Source organism: Protopterus annectens, chromosome 7.part0, assembly GCF_019279795.1.
Source record: "Protopterus annectens isolate FY-2018-M chromosome 7.part0, PAN1.0, whole genome shotgun sequence".
Taxonomy (NCBI): domain Eukaryota; kingdom Metazoa; phylum Chordata; order Ceratodontiformes; family Protopteridae; genus Protopterus; species Protopterus annectens.
In genome coordinates, this window is record NC_056739.1 from 1,223,867,263 (window position 1) to 1,223,882,279 (window position 15,017).

At 37.7% G+C, this 15,017-nt stretch overlaps 1 protein-coding gene across 1 annotated transcript in view; it reads right to left on the reverse strand.

Moving 5' to 3' along the window:
• DNAH1 (dynein axonemal heavy chain 1) overlaps positions 1-15,017 on the reverse strand; it is a 5,225,710-nt gene that overhangs the window by 338,678 nt on the left and 4,872,015 nt on the right. The window contains exon 74 of the mRNA XM_044076389.1: positions 8,171-8,341. Coding sequence (XP_043932324.1) covers positions 8,171-8,341 — 171 coding nt within the window. The remainder of the gene's footprint in view (positions 1-8,170; positions 8,342-15,017) is intronic.

A 15,017-nucleotide genomic window follows, 5' to 3' on the forward strand; every position in this document is an offset into this window, starting at 1 on the left:
AGTGACCTCTGGATCTAACTTCATGGAATACACTACTGGAAGTCTGCCCAACCTATCATCAAAAACGGCATATTCTGTGAAAATATCTTCAGGAAAATTAGAACTAGGAGATGCACTTATGTAATGAACTTCTTTGGTAAAAGAAAGCAGTGTCATTCTCAAACTATCTTTGAGACCCAATAACAACAATGCTCTTGTCACTTGCAAGAATACTTGTAGGTTTTTCTGTCACCTCATGGATTTGTCAAATCTCTCTGGCTTTACTCAATGTTAAATCACTATCACAAAGTAAGATCTTTCTCACAGCAGCATTATTAATACCACACACAAGCCTGTCCTTTATCAACTCATCTTGTAAGTCACCAAACTGACACATTTCAGCCTGTTTCTCAGATCAGTTATATAAGCTGCAAAAGTTTCCCCTGGTTTCTGATCTCTCGTGTAAAACAAATGCCTCTCTAGTGTAATATTTGTCTGGGGGTTGTACATTTCTCTGAACTTGCACTTCAAACACTCAGGGTCTTCCCTTCACTCAGCCTGTACAACAACATGATGGTTTTCATTTTCACCTTCATATACTGCTGGTGCATACACAAATGAATGCTCTCTTTCTATGGTCTGTGACCCAGCTATGTTTAGCAAAACGAATGCCTTGGTGTGTGCATCTTTATCTGAATAAACTGCTTGTATAAAAATATCGTACTCTTGCTCAAATATTCTTCAATTCTCTGCAATATTCTGATCAAATACACTTGTATTGCACAAAATCACCTCTTATCAGTATAAGAAATGCATCAATTAACTGTACGATGCAAGCCTCTGTCTAACTGGACTTTGCGAAATAGGTTTCTAGGCAGCATAATACTTTTGAACCTCTTGTATTGCTAAAGTCTTTTATCATCATTTTAAGAAGCACTTAAAATAACTGTACTATGTGAATGAACTGGGCAGGAGAAGCTCAAAGTCAATAACATTTCAAAGTAATGGCATTTTGTGAATAAATAGTACACAACACACTGAAACTTCCCAAAATGGCAGTACCTTTCTAGGAAATTCTCTACAGTGCAATAAATACTCTGTAATGGCGGCACTTTGCGAACAGACATACCCAGCACAAGAAAAGTTTTGAAATGGCTATACTTTGACTGCACTTTATGAAATAGTTGCACTTTGCACATGAATAACTTTTCAAAATACACGTACAGTAATAAGCACACACTCTAAGCACTTTTGCACATTTTGAGATATTTCAAATAACTTTGGTTATGCCCTTGATACAATACAAAGTCGTAGCTATGCCAGAACACAGCACTTTGCCAAATAAACATGCAGTCACCTTGCTTAATTTATGCTTAGTGTGCCCCTTTTTACCCTTATTATATTTGTTTTGATTGTTCAATCTCTTTTCATGCCTATTGTACTTCTCTTGTACTTGTTTTTCTCTAAACATGTCAGTTTTGCCTTTAAACATACTCATTTTACTTTTCTGTTAATCATTTTGTCAAATATCTTTACTTTAAACATGTCCTTTAGTTAATAAGCCTTTTGTGCCTCCTGCTTGTTTAATAATGCATTTTGTGCCCTCATACTGCCCAGTTTTGTCCTTTTTATGAAACAAGTAGTCTGTATGTATTCTCATTACCTTTGCTTCTTTTCTGGTTCTCTTTCATGCTCATTTCTCTTAGTCTGCCTTCACTGTCATCTCTGCACCTCATGGCTCTGATTCTTATTCTCTTTGATCCCAGTTCTGACACCATGTAGCTCTACTACTATGGACACAATAGAAGACTCTTCATGGGTTCTGTTCAAGCAGCTTTATTTTATACAAACACAACATGATAGAAGTTTACTGACTTTAACTTAAGTAACTCATATACAAACTAACTGCTGTAATAATGCATGCTTACTCCTTGGCTGCATTCTCAAAATGGCACTAGGAATAGCACATGCTTGATATTTATACGTGCGCTCTCAGTCTTTGACGTGCTTCTTTAAAGATACAGTATGTAGCATGTGCTCGCTGATCTACACTACATAATTATATTTTCTCTGTGCAGGGGTTCTCCAAAAGGACTTATTTGCTAGAAAAACAAGCTAAAGAGCAGGTTGCTGTTCTTGTAAAGTCTCAAGCTACTTCTTTACAAAGCAGCATGAAAGTACTGAGAATTTTCCACTCTGACTATTGATTTTCCCTCCTCAGGGCTGCCCAGTAACCAGTCAGTGTAGATCTATGGGAGGGAGCCAGAGCTTTTGGAAGTTGGTCAAGTGTGTGTTGGGCAAAACATAACACATAAGCTACTGTTGCTTTAGAAATGTTGAACATTCTCCTCTAATCTTTGTTATGCAGGTCAGTTTGTAATGCTTAGTGAAGTTGGCATGGAAGTCCACATATCTTTTTTACAAACGTCTGCTGCTGATGTGCCTCAAAAAAGATGCAGATGCATCAGAACCTGGCAAATAATGTGCTCTGATGGTTTCTTGCAAAGAATAAACAATTGATTACAATAAAATCTAGTGTACCCCATAAAGCAATTTAAAACTGCTTTTATCCCCACTGGTGTGTATAATGTATTCGATGAACGTAAACAAATAACTAATACAACCATCAAGATAATTCCCTTCCAAACACTACTCTAACCCCACAACAGTCATCCCCCAATCCAGGTAATCTAACTTTTGCCACCATAAATATAAGAAGTATAAGAAATAAAACTATTGCACTTCATGCCTGGATTACCCAACAAAATTCAGATAGTCTCATTATAACTGAAACTTGGTTTAAACCCAACATAAACAACTCCGAAATTACACCAACGGGCTATAATATCATCCATAATGACTGTAACAAAGAGTAAAGGTGGTGGTATTGCTTTCATATTTCCCAGCAACTACCACATTTCCCCCTACAACAAACCAATACCAAAATCCAGTTCAGTAGGGCATCTTAATATAAACAAATATGTATTGCTGTCCTTTACATCTACACTTGATCTTAGCCAAAAGGCCAAGAAGCAATCCCTCCTGCTGACAATACAGCTACACTGAAAGACATACTCCACTGGATACCTATAACAATAACAAAAAATATTACTAAAGTGATATCAATATAAATTAGTTAGACAGAACCTCTAACTCCCCTACATCTAGCCTGAACCTATATGGTTTCACACAAGTAATTAATAGCCCTATATATTAGAGCAATGCATCAGATTCCTTATTAAACTGGATTCTAGTATCAGACCCTAGCAAGTTCGCTATCACAGGTATATATCTACTGCCAAAACAACATTTCCATGAAGCTACAAACTGCTAAACCTTGTGACAACGAACTAGGCAGTATGTTATCAGTTCCGGATCTTACCTTTTCCATAATGTGGAGCAATCTCGGAGTTGGTATATAAAATCTACAGGGAGTAGGGGGGCTTGCCCCCAGCAAAAATGTCAAGAATGGTAAGTGTTTAAGTGTATATGTTACAATCACATTCACTTATTGCTTTTTTCAGTGCTTTGAGTTTTGGTAAAGTGTTTTTTCGGATAAGTGATTTTTTGGCAGTTTGTTCGCAGCTAAATCAGGTTCGGTGAACTGTAAATGTGGTCTACAGAACTAGACCCATATAGATATATAGATACATATATAGCTATATAGATAGATATTTATTTATGAGTATAATATTTAAATCATTGTGCAGAAATATAAATGCACATTCAATTGATGTCTTTATGTTTAAAGTTAAAAAAATGGGAGAAATTAGGCTGATCAATAAAGGAAAAAAATAAGTTATGTACTCATCATAATGTTCCATCTGAGTTGTTCATCTCGCCTTCATTCTTACTGATGGGTTCGGAACTGATCCTCGGCTCCGACTCGGCCAACTGCAAAAGCTCAAGGTCTTCAACCAGCTCGAGGCCAACTCCCTATCCCATGATGCACCCTGATCTTCCCTCAGATCTTGTTTGCTACCTGACTACCTAGTAGTATAAATATGCCACTCAGAGAGCTGGATAAGAGACAATGCACCATATAAGGAAGGTGAAGGACCTCAAGTAGACTGGATGGGGGTTGGAGGGTGGGATGTAAGAATGAAGACGAGATGAACAACTCACATGGAACATTATGGTGAGTACATAACTTCTTTATGTGAAGTTGTTCTATCTCGCCGTTCATTCTTACTGATGGGTAGTGGCCCAAGCACCATCTTTCTCGGGTGGCTCATGGGAGAATATTCCTCAGAACTGTGGAACCAAAGGAGGACCTGCCCCTAGAGGCCTTGTCTACTTTGTAATGAGTGCTAAAGGTATGAGGTCTTGACCAAGTAGCTGCTGCACAAATAGAATCTAATGGTAACCTTGTAGAAAAAGCTAATGAGGTTGACACAGCTCTAGTAGAGTGGGCCTTTATCTTTTGTTGCAAGGGAGCATTCTCTGAATTATAAATGAAAGAAATGCAATCTGATAGCCATCTTGACAAGGTTACTTTTGTCACTGGGGCACCCTTTTTTGACTCTGAAAAGGAAACAAAGAGCTGATCCATTGATCTGAATTGTTTTGTTCTATCTAGATAAAATTGGAGTTGTCTATGAACATCAAGTTTGTGCAGTATGTGTTCCATTCTATTTGTGCATTGAGGAAAAAAGACTGGCAACTCAATGGATTGGTTAAGATTTGTCTCTGAACAAACTTTTGGTAAAAAGGATGGATTATTTCTCAGTGAAACTCTGTCATTATGGAAAATCAGATAAGGAGGTTTGATGGTCAAGGCCTGCAACTCAAAAATCCTCTGGCAGAAGTAATGGCTATCAGAAAAACAGTCTTCCATGAACGTAATTTCAAAGGACAAGACAAGGCTGGTTTGAAAGGAGGTAATATGATTCTGGAGAGAACAAAATTTTGATTCCATGGCATGACTGGAGCTCTGATTGGTGGAATCAAATGAATGGCACCTTTAAGTAAGGCTTTAGCGAGTTGATGTGACATGACATTGGAGCCTTGGAAGCCAAGATGAAAGTTTGAGATTGCTGCAAATTGAACTCTGATGGTAGCTGCAGCAGCTACTTTGTTGAAAAGCTTAGTTAGAACTTTCAATATAGATGGCATTGGAGTGAGATAAGGATCAACATCATTCTGAGATGCCCATGCGGAAAATCTCTTCCATTTGCTAAGATATAACTTTCTGGTGGATGATTTATGAGAGGATGTTACAATATGTTGGGCCTCGGCTGAGAGGTTGTAAATCCTGGCTATTGTGGGAATTGGAGTAGCCAAGCTGTCAGTTTGAGGGAATGAAGAGAAGGATGAAGAGCCCCTGGTGAATGGGTCAACAGATCGGGAACTGGGTCCAGGATCCAGGGTTCTTCCAAGAGATGAGGCTGGAGGAAGGGGAACCAAATTTGCCGAGGCCAGTAAGGGGCTATTAAGATCATGGTCCTTCCCAGAACTTTTGCTTTCTGTAATACTTTGGGAATCAGAGGGTAGGGAAGAAATGCATAACAGAGAGAGCCAGGGGCCAATTGTGCACCAGTGCATCCCTTGGGTCATCCCCTGGCGGGGGAATCAGGGCAAAGTAGCTGCTGCATTTCGTGTTTGTTGGGGTTGCAAAGAAATTGCAGCAAGGCTGGCCCCATCTGTGGAATATCCATTCCACTACTTGTTTCTTTAGGGGCCACTCATGAGGCAGTAGAATTGCCCTGCTTAGCTTATCTGCTATCACATTGGATTTCGCTGGGATGTGCAATGCTATCAGAAAGCGCTGGGTGGAGAATGCCCATTGCCATACTCTCATGGCCTCTCGACACAGAGGGTAAGATTTGGTTCCTCCTTGTTTGTTGAAGTACCAGACCACTGACATGTTGTCTGTCTGAACTGCAATTGTTCCCAGAGGTAGAGAGTCTTGAAAGGACTGCAGCACTAGAAGTACCACTCTCATCTCCAGAACATTTATATGCAGATGAGCCTCATGTTTATTCCACTTGCCTTGGGCTGTTCTTCCCTAATAATGCCCCCCCCCAATCAAGGAAGCATCCGTGGTCACCATGGGGCTATGGAATTGGGTAGGTGTCAGACCCGAGAGGTCCACAATCATCAGTTCCATGCTCTCCAGCTCCTAAACTTCCATGCAGATCAGAGGAGGAACAGAAGATGCAGAAGAGACTAAGGTCGGCTCCGAAGCCCCTGGGGTTGGTGCCGATAAAATTTTTGCCAGTGCCTGTATCTGTAAAAGTTTCTTCACCACGTGGTCCACATCCAAATCAGATAGTCTACTTGAGGGCCGTGAAGAATGGAATGAAGCCACTGACTGCAATATAGGGGACATTAAGGTAGGAGATACCGGGTCCAAGGTCAGGGACCAGCTTCTAACCATAATGACAGTCAATTCCAAAGGCTGTGGAACCAATGTCGAAGCTTTACTAGAAGCTGATTTTGATGTAGATGGACTTTTTGTCGGTTCTGTCTTTTTGGAGTGCTTGTCTGACTTATCCAACAACTCTTGAAAAGAGGATTTCAGCAGACCCTTATCTATTAGCTTTCTTTTTCTTTCATGCAACACTCTTGAGCACAGCTTTCCTACAGGTATGCCTCACCCAAGCAGTAGATGCATTCGGTATGACCATCAGTTATGGACATCTTTTGCCCACATCTAGGGCATTTTATGAAGCCAGACTTTGCTTTCTCCTTCTCCTGCCGAGACATTTTCAAAGGCAAAAAAAAAAACAACAATGGTAAACACAGCAACAAAAGGAAGGCTCTAACAGTAAAGATTCACACAAAAAAGCTAGTAAAGCCTTGTGAAAGAAGCCTTTAAGAATTAAGCTCACAAAGAAAATATATATCTGCCCTGTATAAAAAGAGGGGCTGTAATTTAACAATAACACACACACACGCAATATAATACTACAGGTATGTCAAGAAAAGGCCTTAAAACACAGCCACTAACTTCTATTATAATTTTATTATTAAAGACAACTATGTGCTCCCTAAAAATGAAGGGCTAAAACCTAACACAATATACTCTATTGTAATATCTGGTATAAAGAGAAAAAACTATGTGCCCTGTGAAAAGGAAGGGCTATAATCTAATAAAACACACTGTCTTATCTATGGAAGATAAAGAGAAAAAAAGGCCTAAAAACACGGCCACTAGATTCATGGTTATTAAGCTAGCTCAGATAGAGATAGGGAGAAAAGAAGGCCTAAACAAAACAGCCCTACTGACTAATTATACAATCTAAATATTGTAAAAGATCTATATACAGACTACACACTCTAACTATCTCTCTAAATGACTAAATAACCACTTAAGCTATTATAACAGCTATTTTTTGTAAGAAAAGAAAAATGATTCACTGGCCTGAGCTAGTGAATGTCCGATCAAGTTGCAGTGGCAAACAAGATCTGGGGTAAGATCAGGGTGCATCATGAGATAGGGAGTTGGCCTCGAGCTGGTTGAAGACCTTGAGCTTTTGCAGTTGGCCGAGTCAGAGCCGAGGGTTGGCTCCAAACCCATCAGTAAGAATGAACAGCAAGATAGAACAACTTCACATTAAATGTTTTCCTTTTATTATCTGTTAACTAAAAAAAGAGAAAAATAACAGTACGTCAAGGTATAATTTGTCTGAATAATTGACTGTTAGGGGAAAGGGTTTTGGTAAGGGGCCATGTAGGTCTGGGGTCAGGGGCCATGGCAGGATTAGGGTTAGCATACATGAATAAGTATGAACTGGGGGGGCTTTGCTGTTAACCCTCACTCATGTGTACTTACATTAACCCTGCCACTGCCCCTAACCCCAAGCCTATACATTACCTTACTATATTGTTTACTTCCTCTAAAAATTATCCTCAGCTTAATGTACCTTTTTTGGTGATATGTTTAACATAAATAGAGTAATGTGACTTTATTGTTTGTCTTATTCTGATAAATGCAATTGATAAGAGTGCTAAAGAATAGTATAAAAATATATAAAGAAGCATCTACAGGAGTCAACCATGTTTAAGTGGTAGCTGAATTTTTCTTAAAGAACAGTATGCTATTTTACATTCTTAACAGACAACCAGCTATTATATATTATAAATTTGCTTTTAACTTCACTATAACACAATCAAGGGCACATATGAAGAGTGTATTTGGAATAATATAACATATAAATGAACAAAATAGCTCCTTGAAGCTACATACCTCTTCTCTTGCTTTACCGCCACTAGTTGAAGCCTTGGGCTGAAGCTGGATAATTGCATTAAGGAGAGCAAAGGTTTCATTCTGAGCAAAAGTAATGTTAGCATTGTCATGCAGGCCAAATATTTCAGGAATGTCATTAATTGGCAGGCTCTTGATATATTGTAGATAACCCTGTTGAAAACATCAATAAATGAATCAGTTCTGCAATTTGGTATAATATACAACTTCACAATTTTGGAAGGCTAGGATAGGTATAAGAAATGCCCCCCCCCCCCCTTTAACAGCAGATCTTCGAGAGATAATCAGTGCAGCAACCAGTAAAAGCAGATGGGCAATCTTACATTTCTCATAATCCTTTGTCAGCATGAAATCATCCAGTTTTAGCTTTCATTGCTTTTATGCGCTGTGCCACTGAAGTTAGGTCTCATGCTTCATATTTCAAACTGATACAGGGTCACTTTTTTCAGTTCTTTGCAAAGCTGTGCCATCAGTTTGAAACGTCAGAAATTACATTTTCACAGAAAATTTCCAGAAGTGTGATTTGTGGCCAAGACTGTTAAACAACAAATAATTAAACTCAACTAAATAACTATTTATAATAGATACTGGGACAGCAGAAATACAAAAGTGGATGCAGGAAGGGCTGGCTGACTACTCAGCATCAAGACTAAAAAAAATATCAATATTGTCAATGTGAAACAGCTAGGTTTCTAACCTTAGATACATGCCAAAATACTGTCACAATAACACTGTTCAAGTTTATAATCTAACATTGAAATTAACATCTTTAGACCTGCAAAACGAAAATGTGTATCATGTGCACATCTGTAAACATTAGGAGAAATCTTAGAGGCAGTAACCAGAGCCTTCTCCAAAAATAGGTCAGCAATCATTCAACAGTCTTGGTGAATAACGTTATTGTTATGCAGCAATGATGAAACTACAACTTGCAGTTAATCAAGAATAAAATGATCACAGCTTTAATAACCAAAAACATAAAATAAAGAAACTGCAAAAATATCATAATCAAACATTACAGAAAATTCACTAAATGGTATTTTTGAAGGCAGAAGCCCACTCCCATCCCCACATCCCAGATTTTGGAATTCTGTTCTCTCAACCCCAGTCAATAAATATACTTCTGCTGAGGTCCACAAACTTAGATAAAAAGAAAAAAGTAGGAAATAAAAAGTTAAAACCAACCTATTTAACTTGTTTTGAATAGCCCAACCACAGAGATGATATAAAGTAAAATGTGAACTAAACAACAGCTAAAGTAGTAGTGTCAGTGATATAAGACTATACTTAAAGATACACTAACATTAGAAAACAAAAAAGAAGCATGCAACAAATCATAGTTTTCCCCACTGTGACACTTAACCATGGAGAGCGACAGGTTCAAAGACTTAGCCAAATAATTAAATAAATTAATTCCTTGCATTAGAAACTCTAGCCTCCTTCCTGTGAGCAACATTCTCAAATACAGTATTTAGTTGGACTGTAGCTAAATCTAATTGGCAAAAACAGCAGTGATATTTGTACAGCAGCTTCCCATCCTGTAGGAGTAACCATGGCTAAATAAAAGTCTTAAAGATACTTCCCAAATAATTTAAGTTACTGGCATGTGGTAAAGCTTACCCCAGTCTACAAAGTTAAAAGTTAAAAGCTAAATAATGAGTCCTTTCTTTCCAGTTAAAGTTTCCAGCTATGATATCTTAAACTACAATTTCCATTTACAGTATCTGTCATCTGGAAAGTAGAGAAGCTGCAGTTTGAATTACCAGTGGAACTGAAGGTATTCGTAGAGACTTTACAATCAATCTTCTGGATGTAGAAGTGTATGGATTATTCCAGGTACACAACAATGAACAGAAGGAACAAAACAATTAAATGTCAAAGTAAGAATTCCAGAGAGCACTAATAAAGTTTGCAGAAACATTAATATTAAGAGCCTGTGTCCTTTTATGCAACCACAATACAGGTATAGGTTACTTTAGAAATTCTTGATGCTTGGTAGTGGTTTTGCAATAGTGGTTTTCATGAATTAGCAATTTTTGTATTACTTTTTTCGTAAGAATATTATCATCAATGTAATCTGGTAGCCATGGGGGCAGCTACAGCTTCTCATATTCCAATTTGGTTCTGATAATACTGGAAGAATGTTTTTGAATTTCAACTTTTACAAATTTACACATTGTTATATGTACTTTGTTGATATAATTTGCATATCGTTGCCACGTTCTAGGCTAGTGGCCTCTTTTCAGGGGAGACTTGCAGTGGTATTTATACTACCAGGGGAAATTTGGACAGGGCATCAACGCAATTTCCCAACTCTACTTGATAGGAACCATGAGATATTTTACAGCTACCTGAGCTACCACCAACCCAAGCAGATGGGTCCTCGGTTAAAGACCTTACCTGAAGAATGTCACATGAGTGCAGTACACCCTTCATGATGCACTGCAGTGTCAGCAATCCAATCACCTTGAGTGGGAATATATCCTCAGCCTTCTGGTCTTCCAGCACAAAATGTGAGTGTGCAACCTGTTGAGTCACTGACACTGCTTTAGGAAGGGGAAGGGGATACAAGCACAACAAGAATTCTGTCATTTCTCAAGGAGTTGTGGATAACTCAGCAAGCCTGTCTCTATTTTACACAATAACTATATTTTACAACAAAGGTAAAGCAGAGACGTAAACAAATGACAGATGGTTTTCATCAGTGACCATAAGTTAAAATGTGGACACCCCTTCTATTATGAGCATTATTTAAGATAATTGAAAAATATTGAGGGAGTGCTCTGATTTCTTCCAGACAGTTGGGATAAAAATTGTTTCTCTCAACAAATTCACTTGTAATATGGCATATATGTTAGAAAAGAATAACAACATAATTAAAATGTTTTCTCAAAAAGGTGCTGGCATTTAAAAATTTGTTTTTGCCATTAATGTAGATTTATAAATTTTGACCCTTATGTTACCAATCTGTTGTCCTTCAACTCTTACAGCAAAGATTTGTTGTAATTGTTTAAGTGGGACTATCTGTCAAACTGTGACATGTAAGATGCTTTTTATATTGACAAGACTAAAAGAAAGATGAGTCAACATATTTACAAACGTGTACTTGCAATTAAGAAAAGACATACAAAAAAGAATGCATTATCTAAATACAGTATTACATTTGACAACTTTAGTAAATCCGTGTTTTTTGTTTTAGATACTGCTGAACTGGACATTACACAAAGAGGTTTCAAATCAAAATGGAATGTTAAAAGTAACAGTGATTCCAGGATTAAATGACTACTTCATTAATAAGCATCGTAAAGGTAAACACACTACAAAAGACAGTGATTGGTCAGCATAAATTTATCATTTGACCAGCGATCCTATAAATGTGATGTATGCTGCACTAAATTTATTCTGTAGAAGTCTTTATTCTGAAGCTGTACTAAATTTATTCTGAAGAAGTCTTGGTTACATGAAAAGATGAAAGTTCTTAATATTAAAGTTCTTACAAACTTCACTGCTGCTCTCTTCAGTTAATAGTGTAACTTTTTTATTTTATTGGTTTATTTTCTGAAACATGGGTAACACAGATATAATAAACAGAAGGAATAATCCAACTACAAAATAAAATATGGGAAGATCTGCAACAGCTATTTCATGCCATTTACCACTGAAGTTGCAATCCAGCCACCCATTCTACATTATCTCTGTCAAGCTTAACATTTTAGAGTATCACATCACTTGAACTAAGCTTTTTAAATGCTCCAGTTAATCAAACTAACTGCTATGACCCAGTCAAACAAGGGGAGGAAAATGAAGGTGTACTGTTGATTGATATGTCAGACTAGGTAAGCTTACTGTTTCCAGCCATCAAGAAACTAAAACCTATTCAATTGTTAAAACAGGAGAACAAAGGGAAGGGACTATGGCATACTCCTAGATTTTACAAGTAACTAAGACTAGGATAGGGCAACTACTCCACGAAAATCAAGCATACTTGTATCCTGTGATAATGGCAAACAGTGTATAACTACCTTCAAGCAGATTTTCTAAAAAATATCTTGGTAACTCCAAAGCTGTTTGTATGGTAAGTATTGTAAGGTCTACCAGAATATGGACTGAAACTAAATTGCAAAAGATGCAATGTTGTATCCATTGGGAAGTCATCTACCCCAGGGAACTACCACATTGTCAATACACCCCAAGAGTTAACCCAGTAGTTTGGGATTTGGGAACCTATGTAATTAGTGACCTAACTTTTGACCAACATGTGTCTATTGTTATAAGAAAGTCATTCTATATTACACAGCTTATAAACAAACAGATTGTGTCTAGATCTAGGGATGTCATTGCCCCCCTTTAATCAGGTCTCACTAGCCAGTCATTGAGTACAGTGCTCACTTTGGCATGTATCTGTCTAGGCACATGGAATGACTGGAATACCCACAGAGATACCTTACTACAAGGATACAAGGCCAAAACAACATGTACTACACAAATCAACTGCCAAGATGTTACCTGTGTCTGGCATACAAGGCATCCTTCAGTCCAATACTGACAGATTTACTGCACATCAACAAGTCAAATGGCATCAGAAATACAATACCCTGTCTAGGTATCTAAACCTCTTCTGCAACATCAACAGAATGGTTTGGAGGGACAGGTATGTCTTGCAGATGATTCCACTGTTTCGGAACACACTTCCCATCACATAAAACAAAGTCCATCCTTGTACATATTCAAGCACAACTTGGATCTATTAATGGGAAACAAAAGAAAATTTACCCCAGTAATGCCCCCTGTATTACTAAGAGGAAACTCCTAAATGCCTTATCCCATGCATGGGTTCCCTCAAATTATCTATGGTATGATCCCAGTTATTCTCATTAGTGGTAATATATAATCATCGATTATGGGATAAAGTCAGTCTCTAACCAAATTGCATAGTTTAATTCGAGAACAAAAAGGGAAACTGGTTAGGCTCAAAATGGCCTGCAAGAGCAGCTAGCCTAGCATTTATCTCTGAACACATGAACCTATAATAGCAAGTTCTAATGCTTTTTTTTTTAGAAAACTTTCTGACCAAGATGCCTATAAAATACTATAAAGGTAGCATCTTCTCAGACTTTGTTTGGAAACTTTTCTGCCCAAAGATATCTATGAAGATGCATTCTGGTGATGAATTAGTTATTTTTTCAAACATTACAAACTATATATCCAATCTCAAACAAGGCAGATTTTGGAAAATCAGTCTTCCAAAAACTCTGTGGGTTCCTTTTACATATTATTTACATATACAACCCATTAGTTAAGGCTGCTGCAATGTTAATACTATAAGTAAGGTAGTTTTGTGAGACACTCTGATCTTCATGGGAGAAGAAGGGCACTGCTGCAAGATGCATAACTTCCCATTCTAATTTAAACCTATCTAGATCTGTACATAGGTTGTACATTTTTGCTATTTATTGGAGATAGTGCTTGGCTTTCTGTGATGTATTTTTCATATGTTTTATAGAAATCATAAGTTATTTGCTACAGAAATATTCATTTATTCTATCATTCTTGCATCTTCTAATATCCATTTTTATCCTGTTCGGGCTGAAGGGGAGCTAGAACTTTTCTAGCAGCAAAGGGGTACAGCAAAGAGAATTAATCCTGGATAGGATGTTAGTGCATCACTAGACACATGTACATATTCAAACTCGCATGAAGACTGCACGCAATTATGAATAGTCCTGTTGCCTGCATGTTTTTGAGATGTGGAATGAAGTTGAAGCATCCAGCAACATTTCATCTATGCTAATACAGGCAAAACGTGCACAGTCTGCACTGAAGATAACCAGCTAGAAAGCAAACTGGAGAACCAATGCTTTATCTCTGAACAGAATTGTGCCCTTTTCAGAGTAAAGGACTTCACAATAAGACCTTGGTTTGGAATATGCTGACATGAGATTGAAGTCAGAGACATTTTGAAAATGTAACATTAAAGACTCGTATATGTTGCTGTGAATACTGCAGTAAATTCTGTACCTGAAAAAGGAAGCACTAAGATAATTTATATCTGTGGTTTTAGTGCTGCTGTAGTTTCTCCTACAAAGTAAGATTAGTCATTCCAGCAGACTGAAGATACAAACTTATGAGAAAGGTACTTAGCAAACAATGTTGTGACATAAAGTTTGCGGCCTGACTATGACCCAGATGACGTGGGTTCAATTAGTGGTCAAAGTGCAGGAGCAGATGGCTAGACAGGCACAAGAAAGAAGAGGCAGAGACTGCAATCTTTACTAATGGCAACTGGTGAGGGCTGGGAGCATGGGCCCCAGGATGAATCCACAGTGAAGACCACAGATGAGATAGAAACATCTGCCCACAAGGGAGGGTAGAGATACAGGGGGTAATATTACTCACATAAAGTGGGAGAAAAAGCCCTCATACTGTGCCATTGCATACTCATCCTTTTGGCAGTTTTAGGCATGAGTAGGAGAATGATAAGGCTTACAGAGAAAGCACTTCTTATAACTCGCTGGGCAGTGGAGAAGTAAAAATACAAAAAAAAAAAAAAGCAACAAAAAAAATTCTCGATTCTGCATGCACTGTCAATTTAGAAGTGAGCAGTTATAAAGACAGAGGGTAACAATAATCTGTTGTAAATTAACAGATATGATCATAATGCTGTTTATAACAAATCACAAAGAAACACATATGATTACACTCCTGCTTCTTGACATTGCAATTATCAGGGCACAAATGACTAGAAAACCTTCACTCTTGGCCACGATAGTCAGATGTAAAGAAATCATGAGATTCTAGTGCTCTGTTATTCTTCTTCTCTACTAACAAG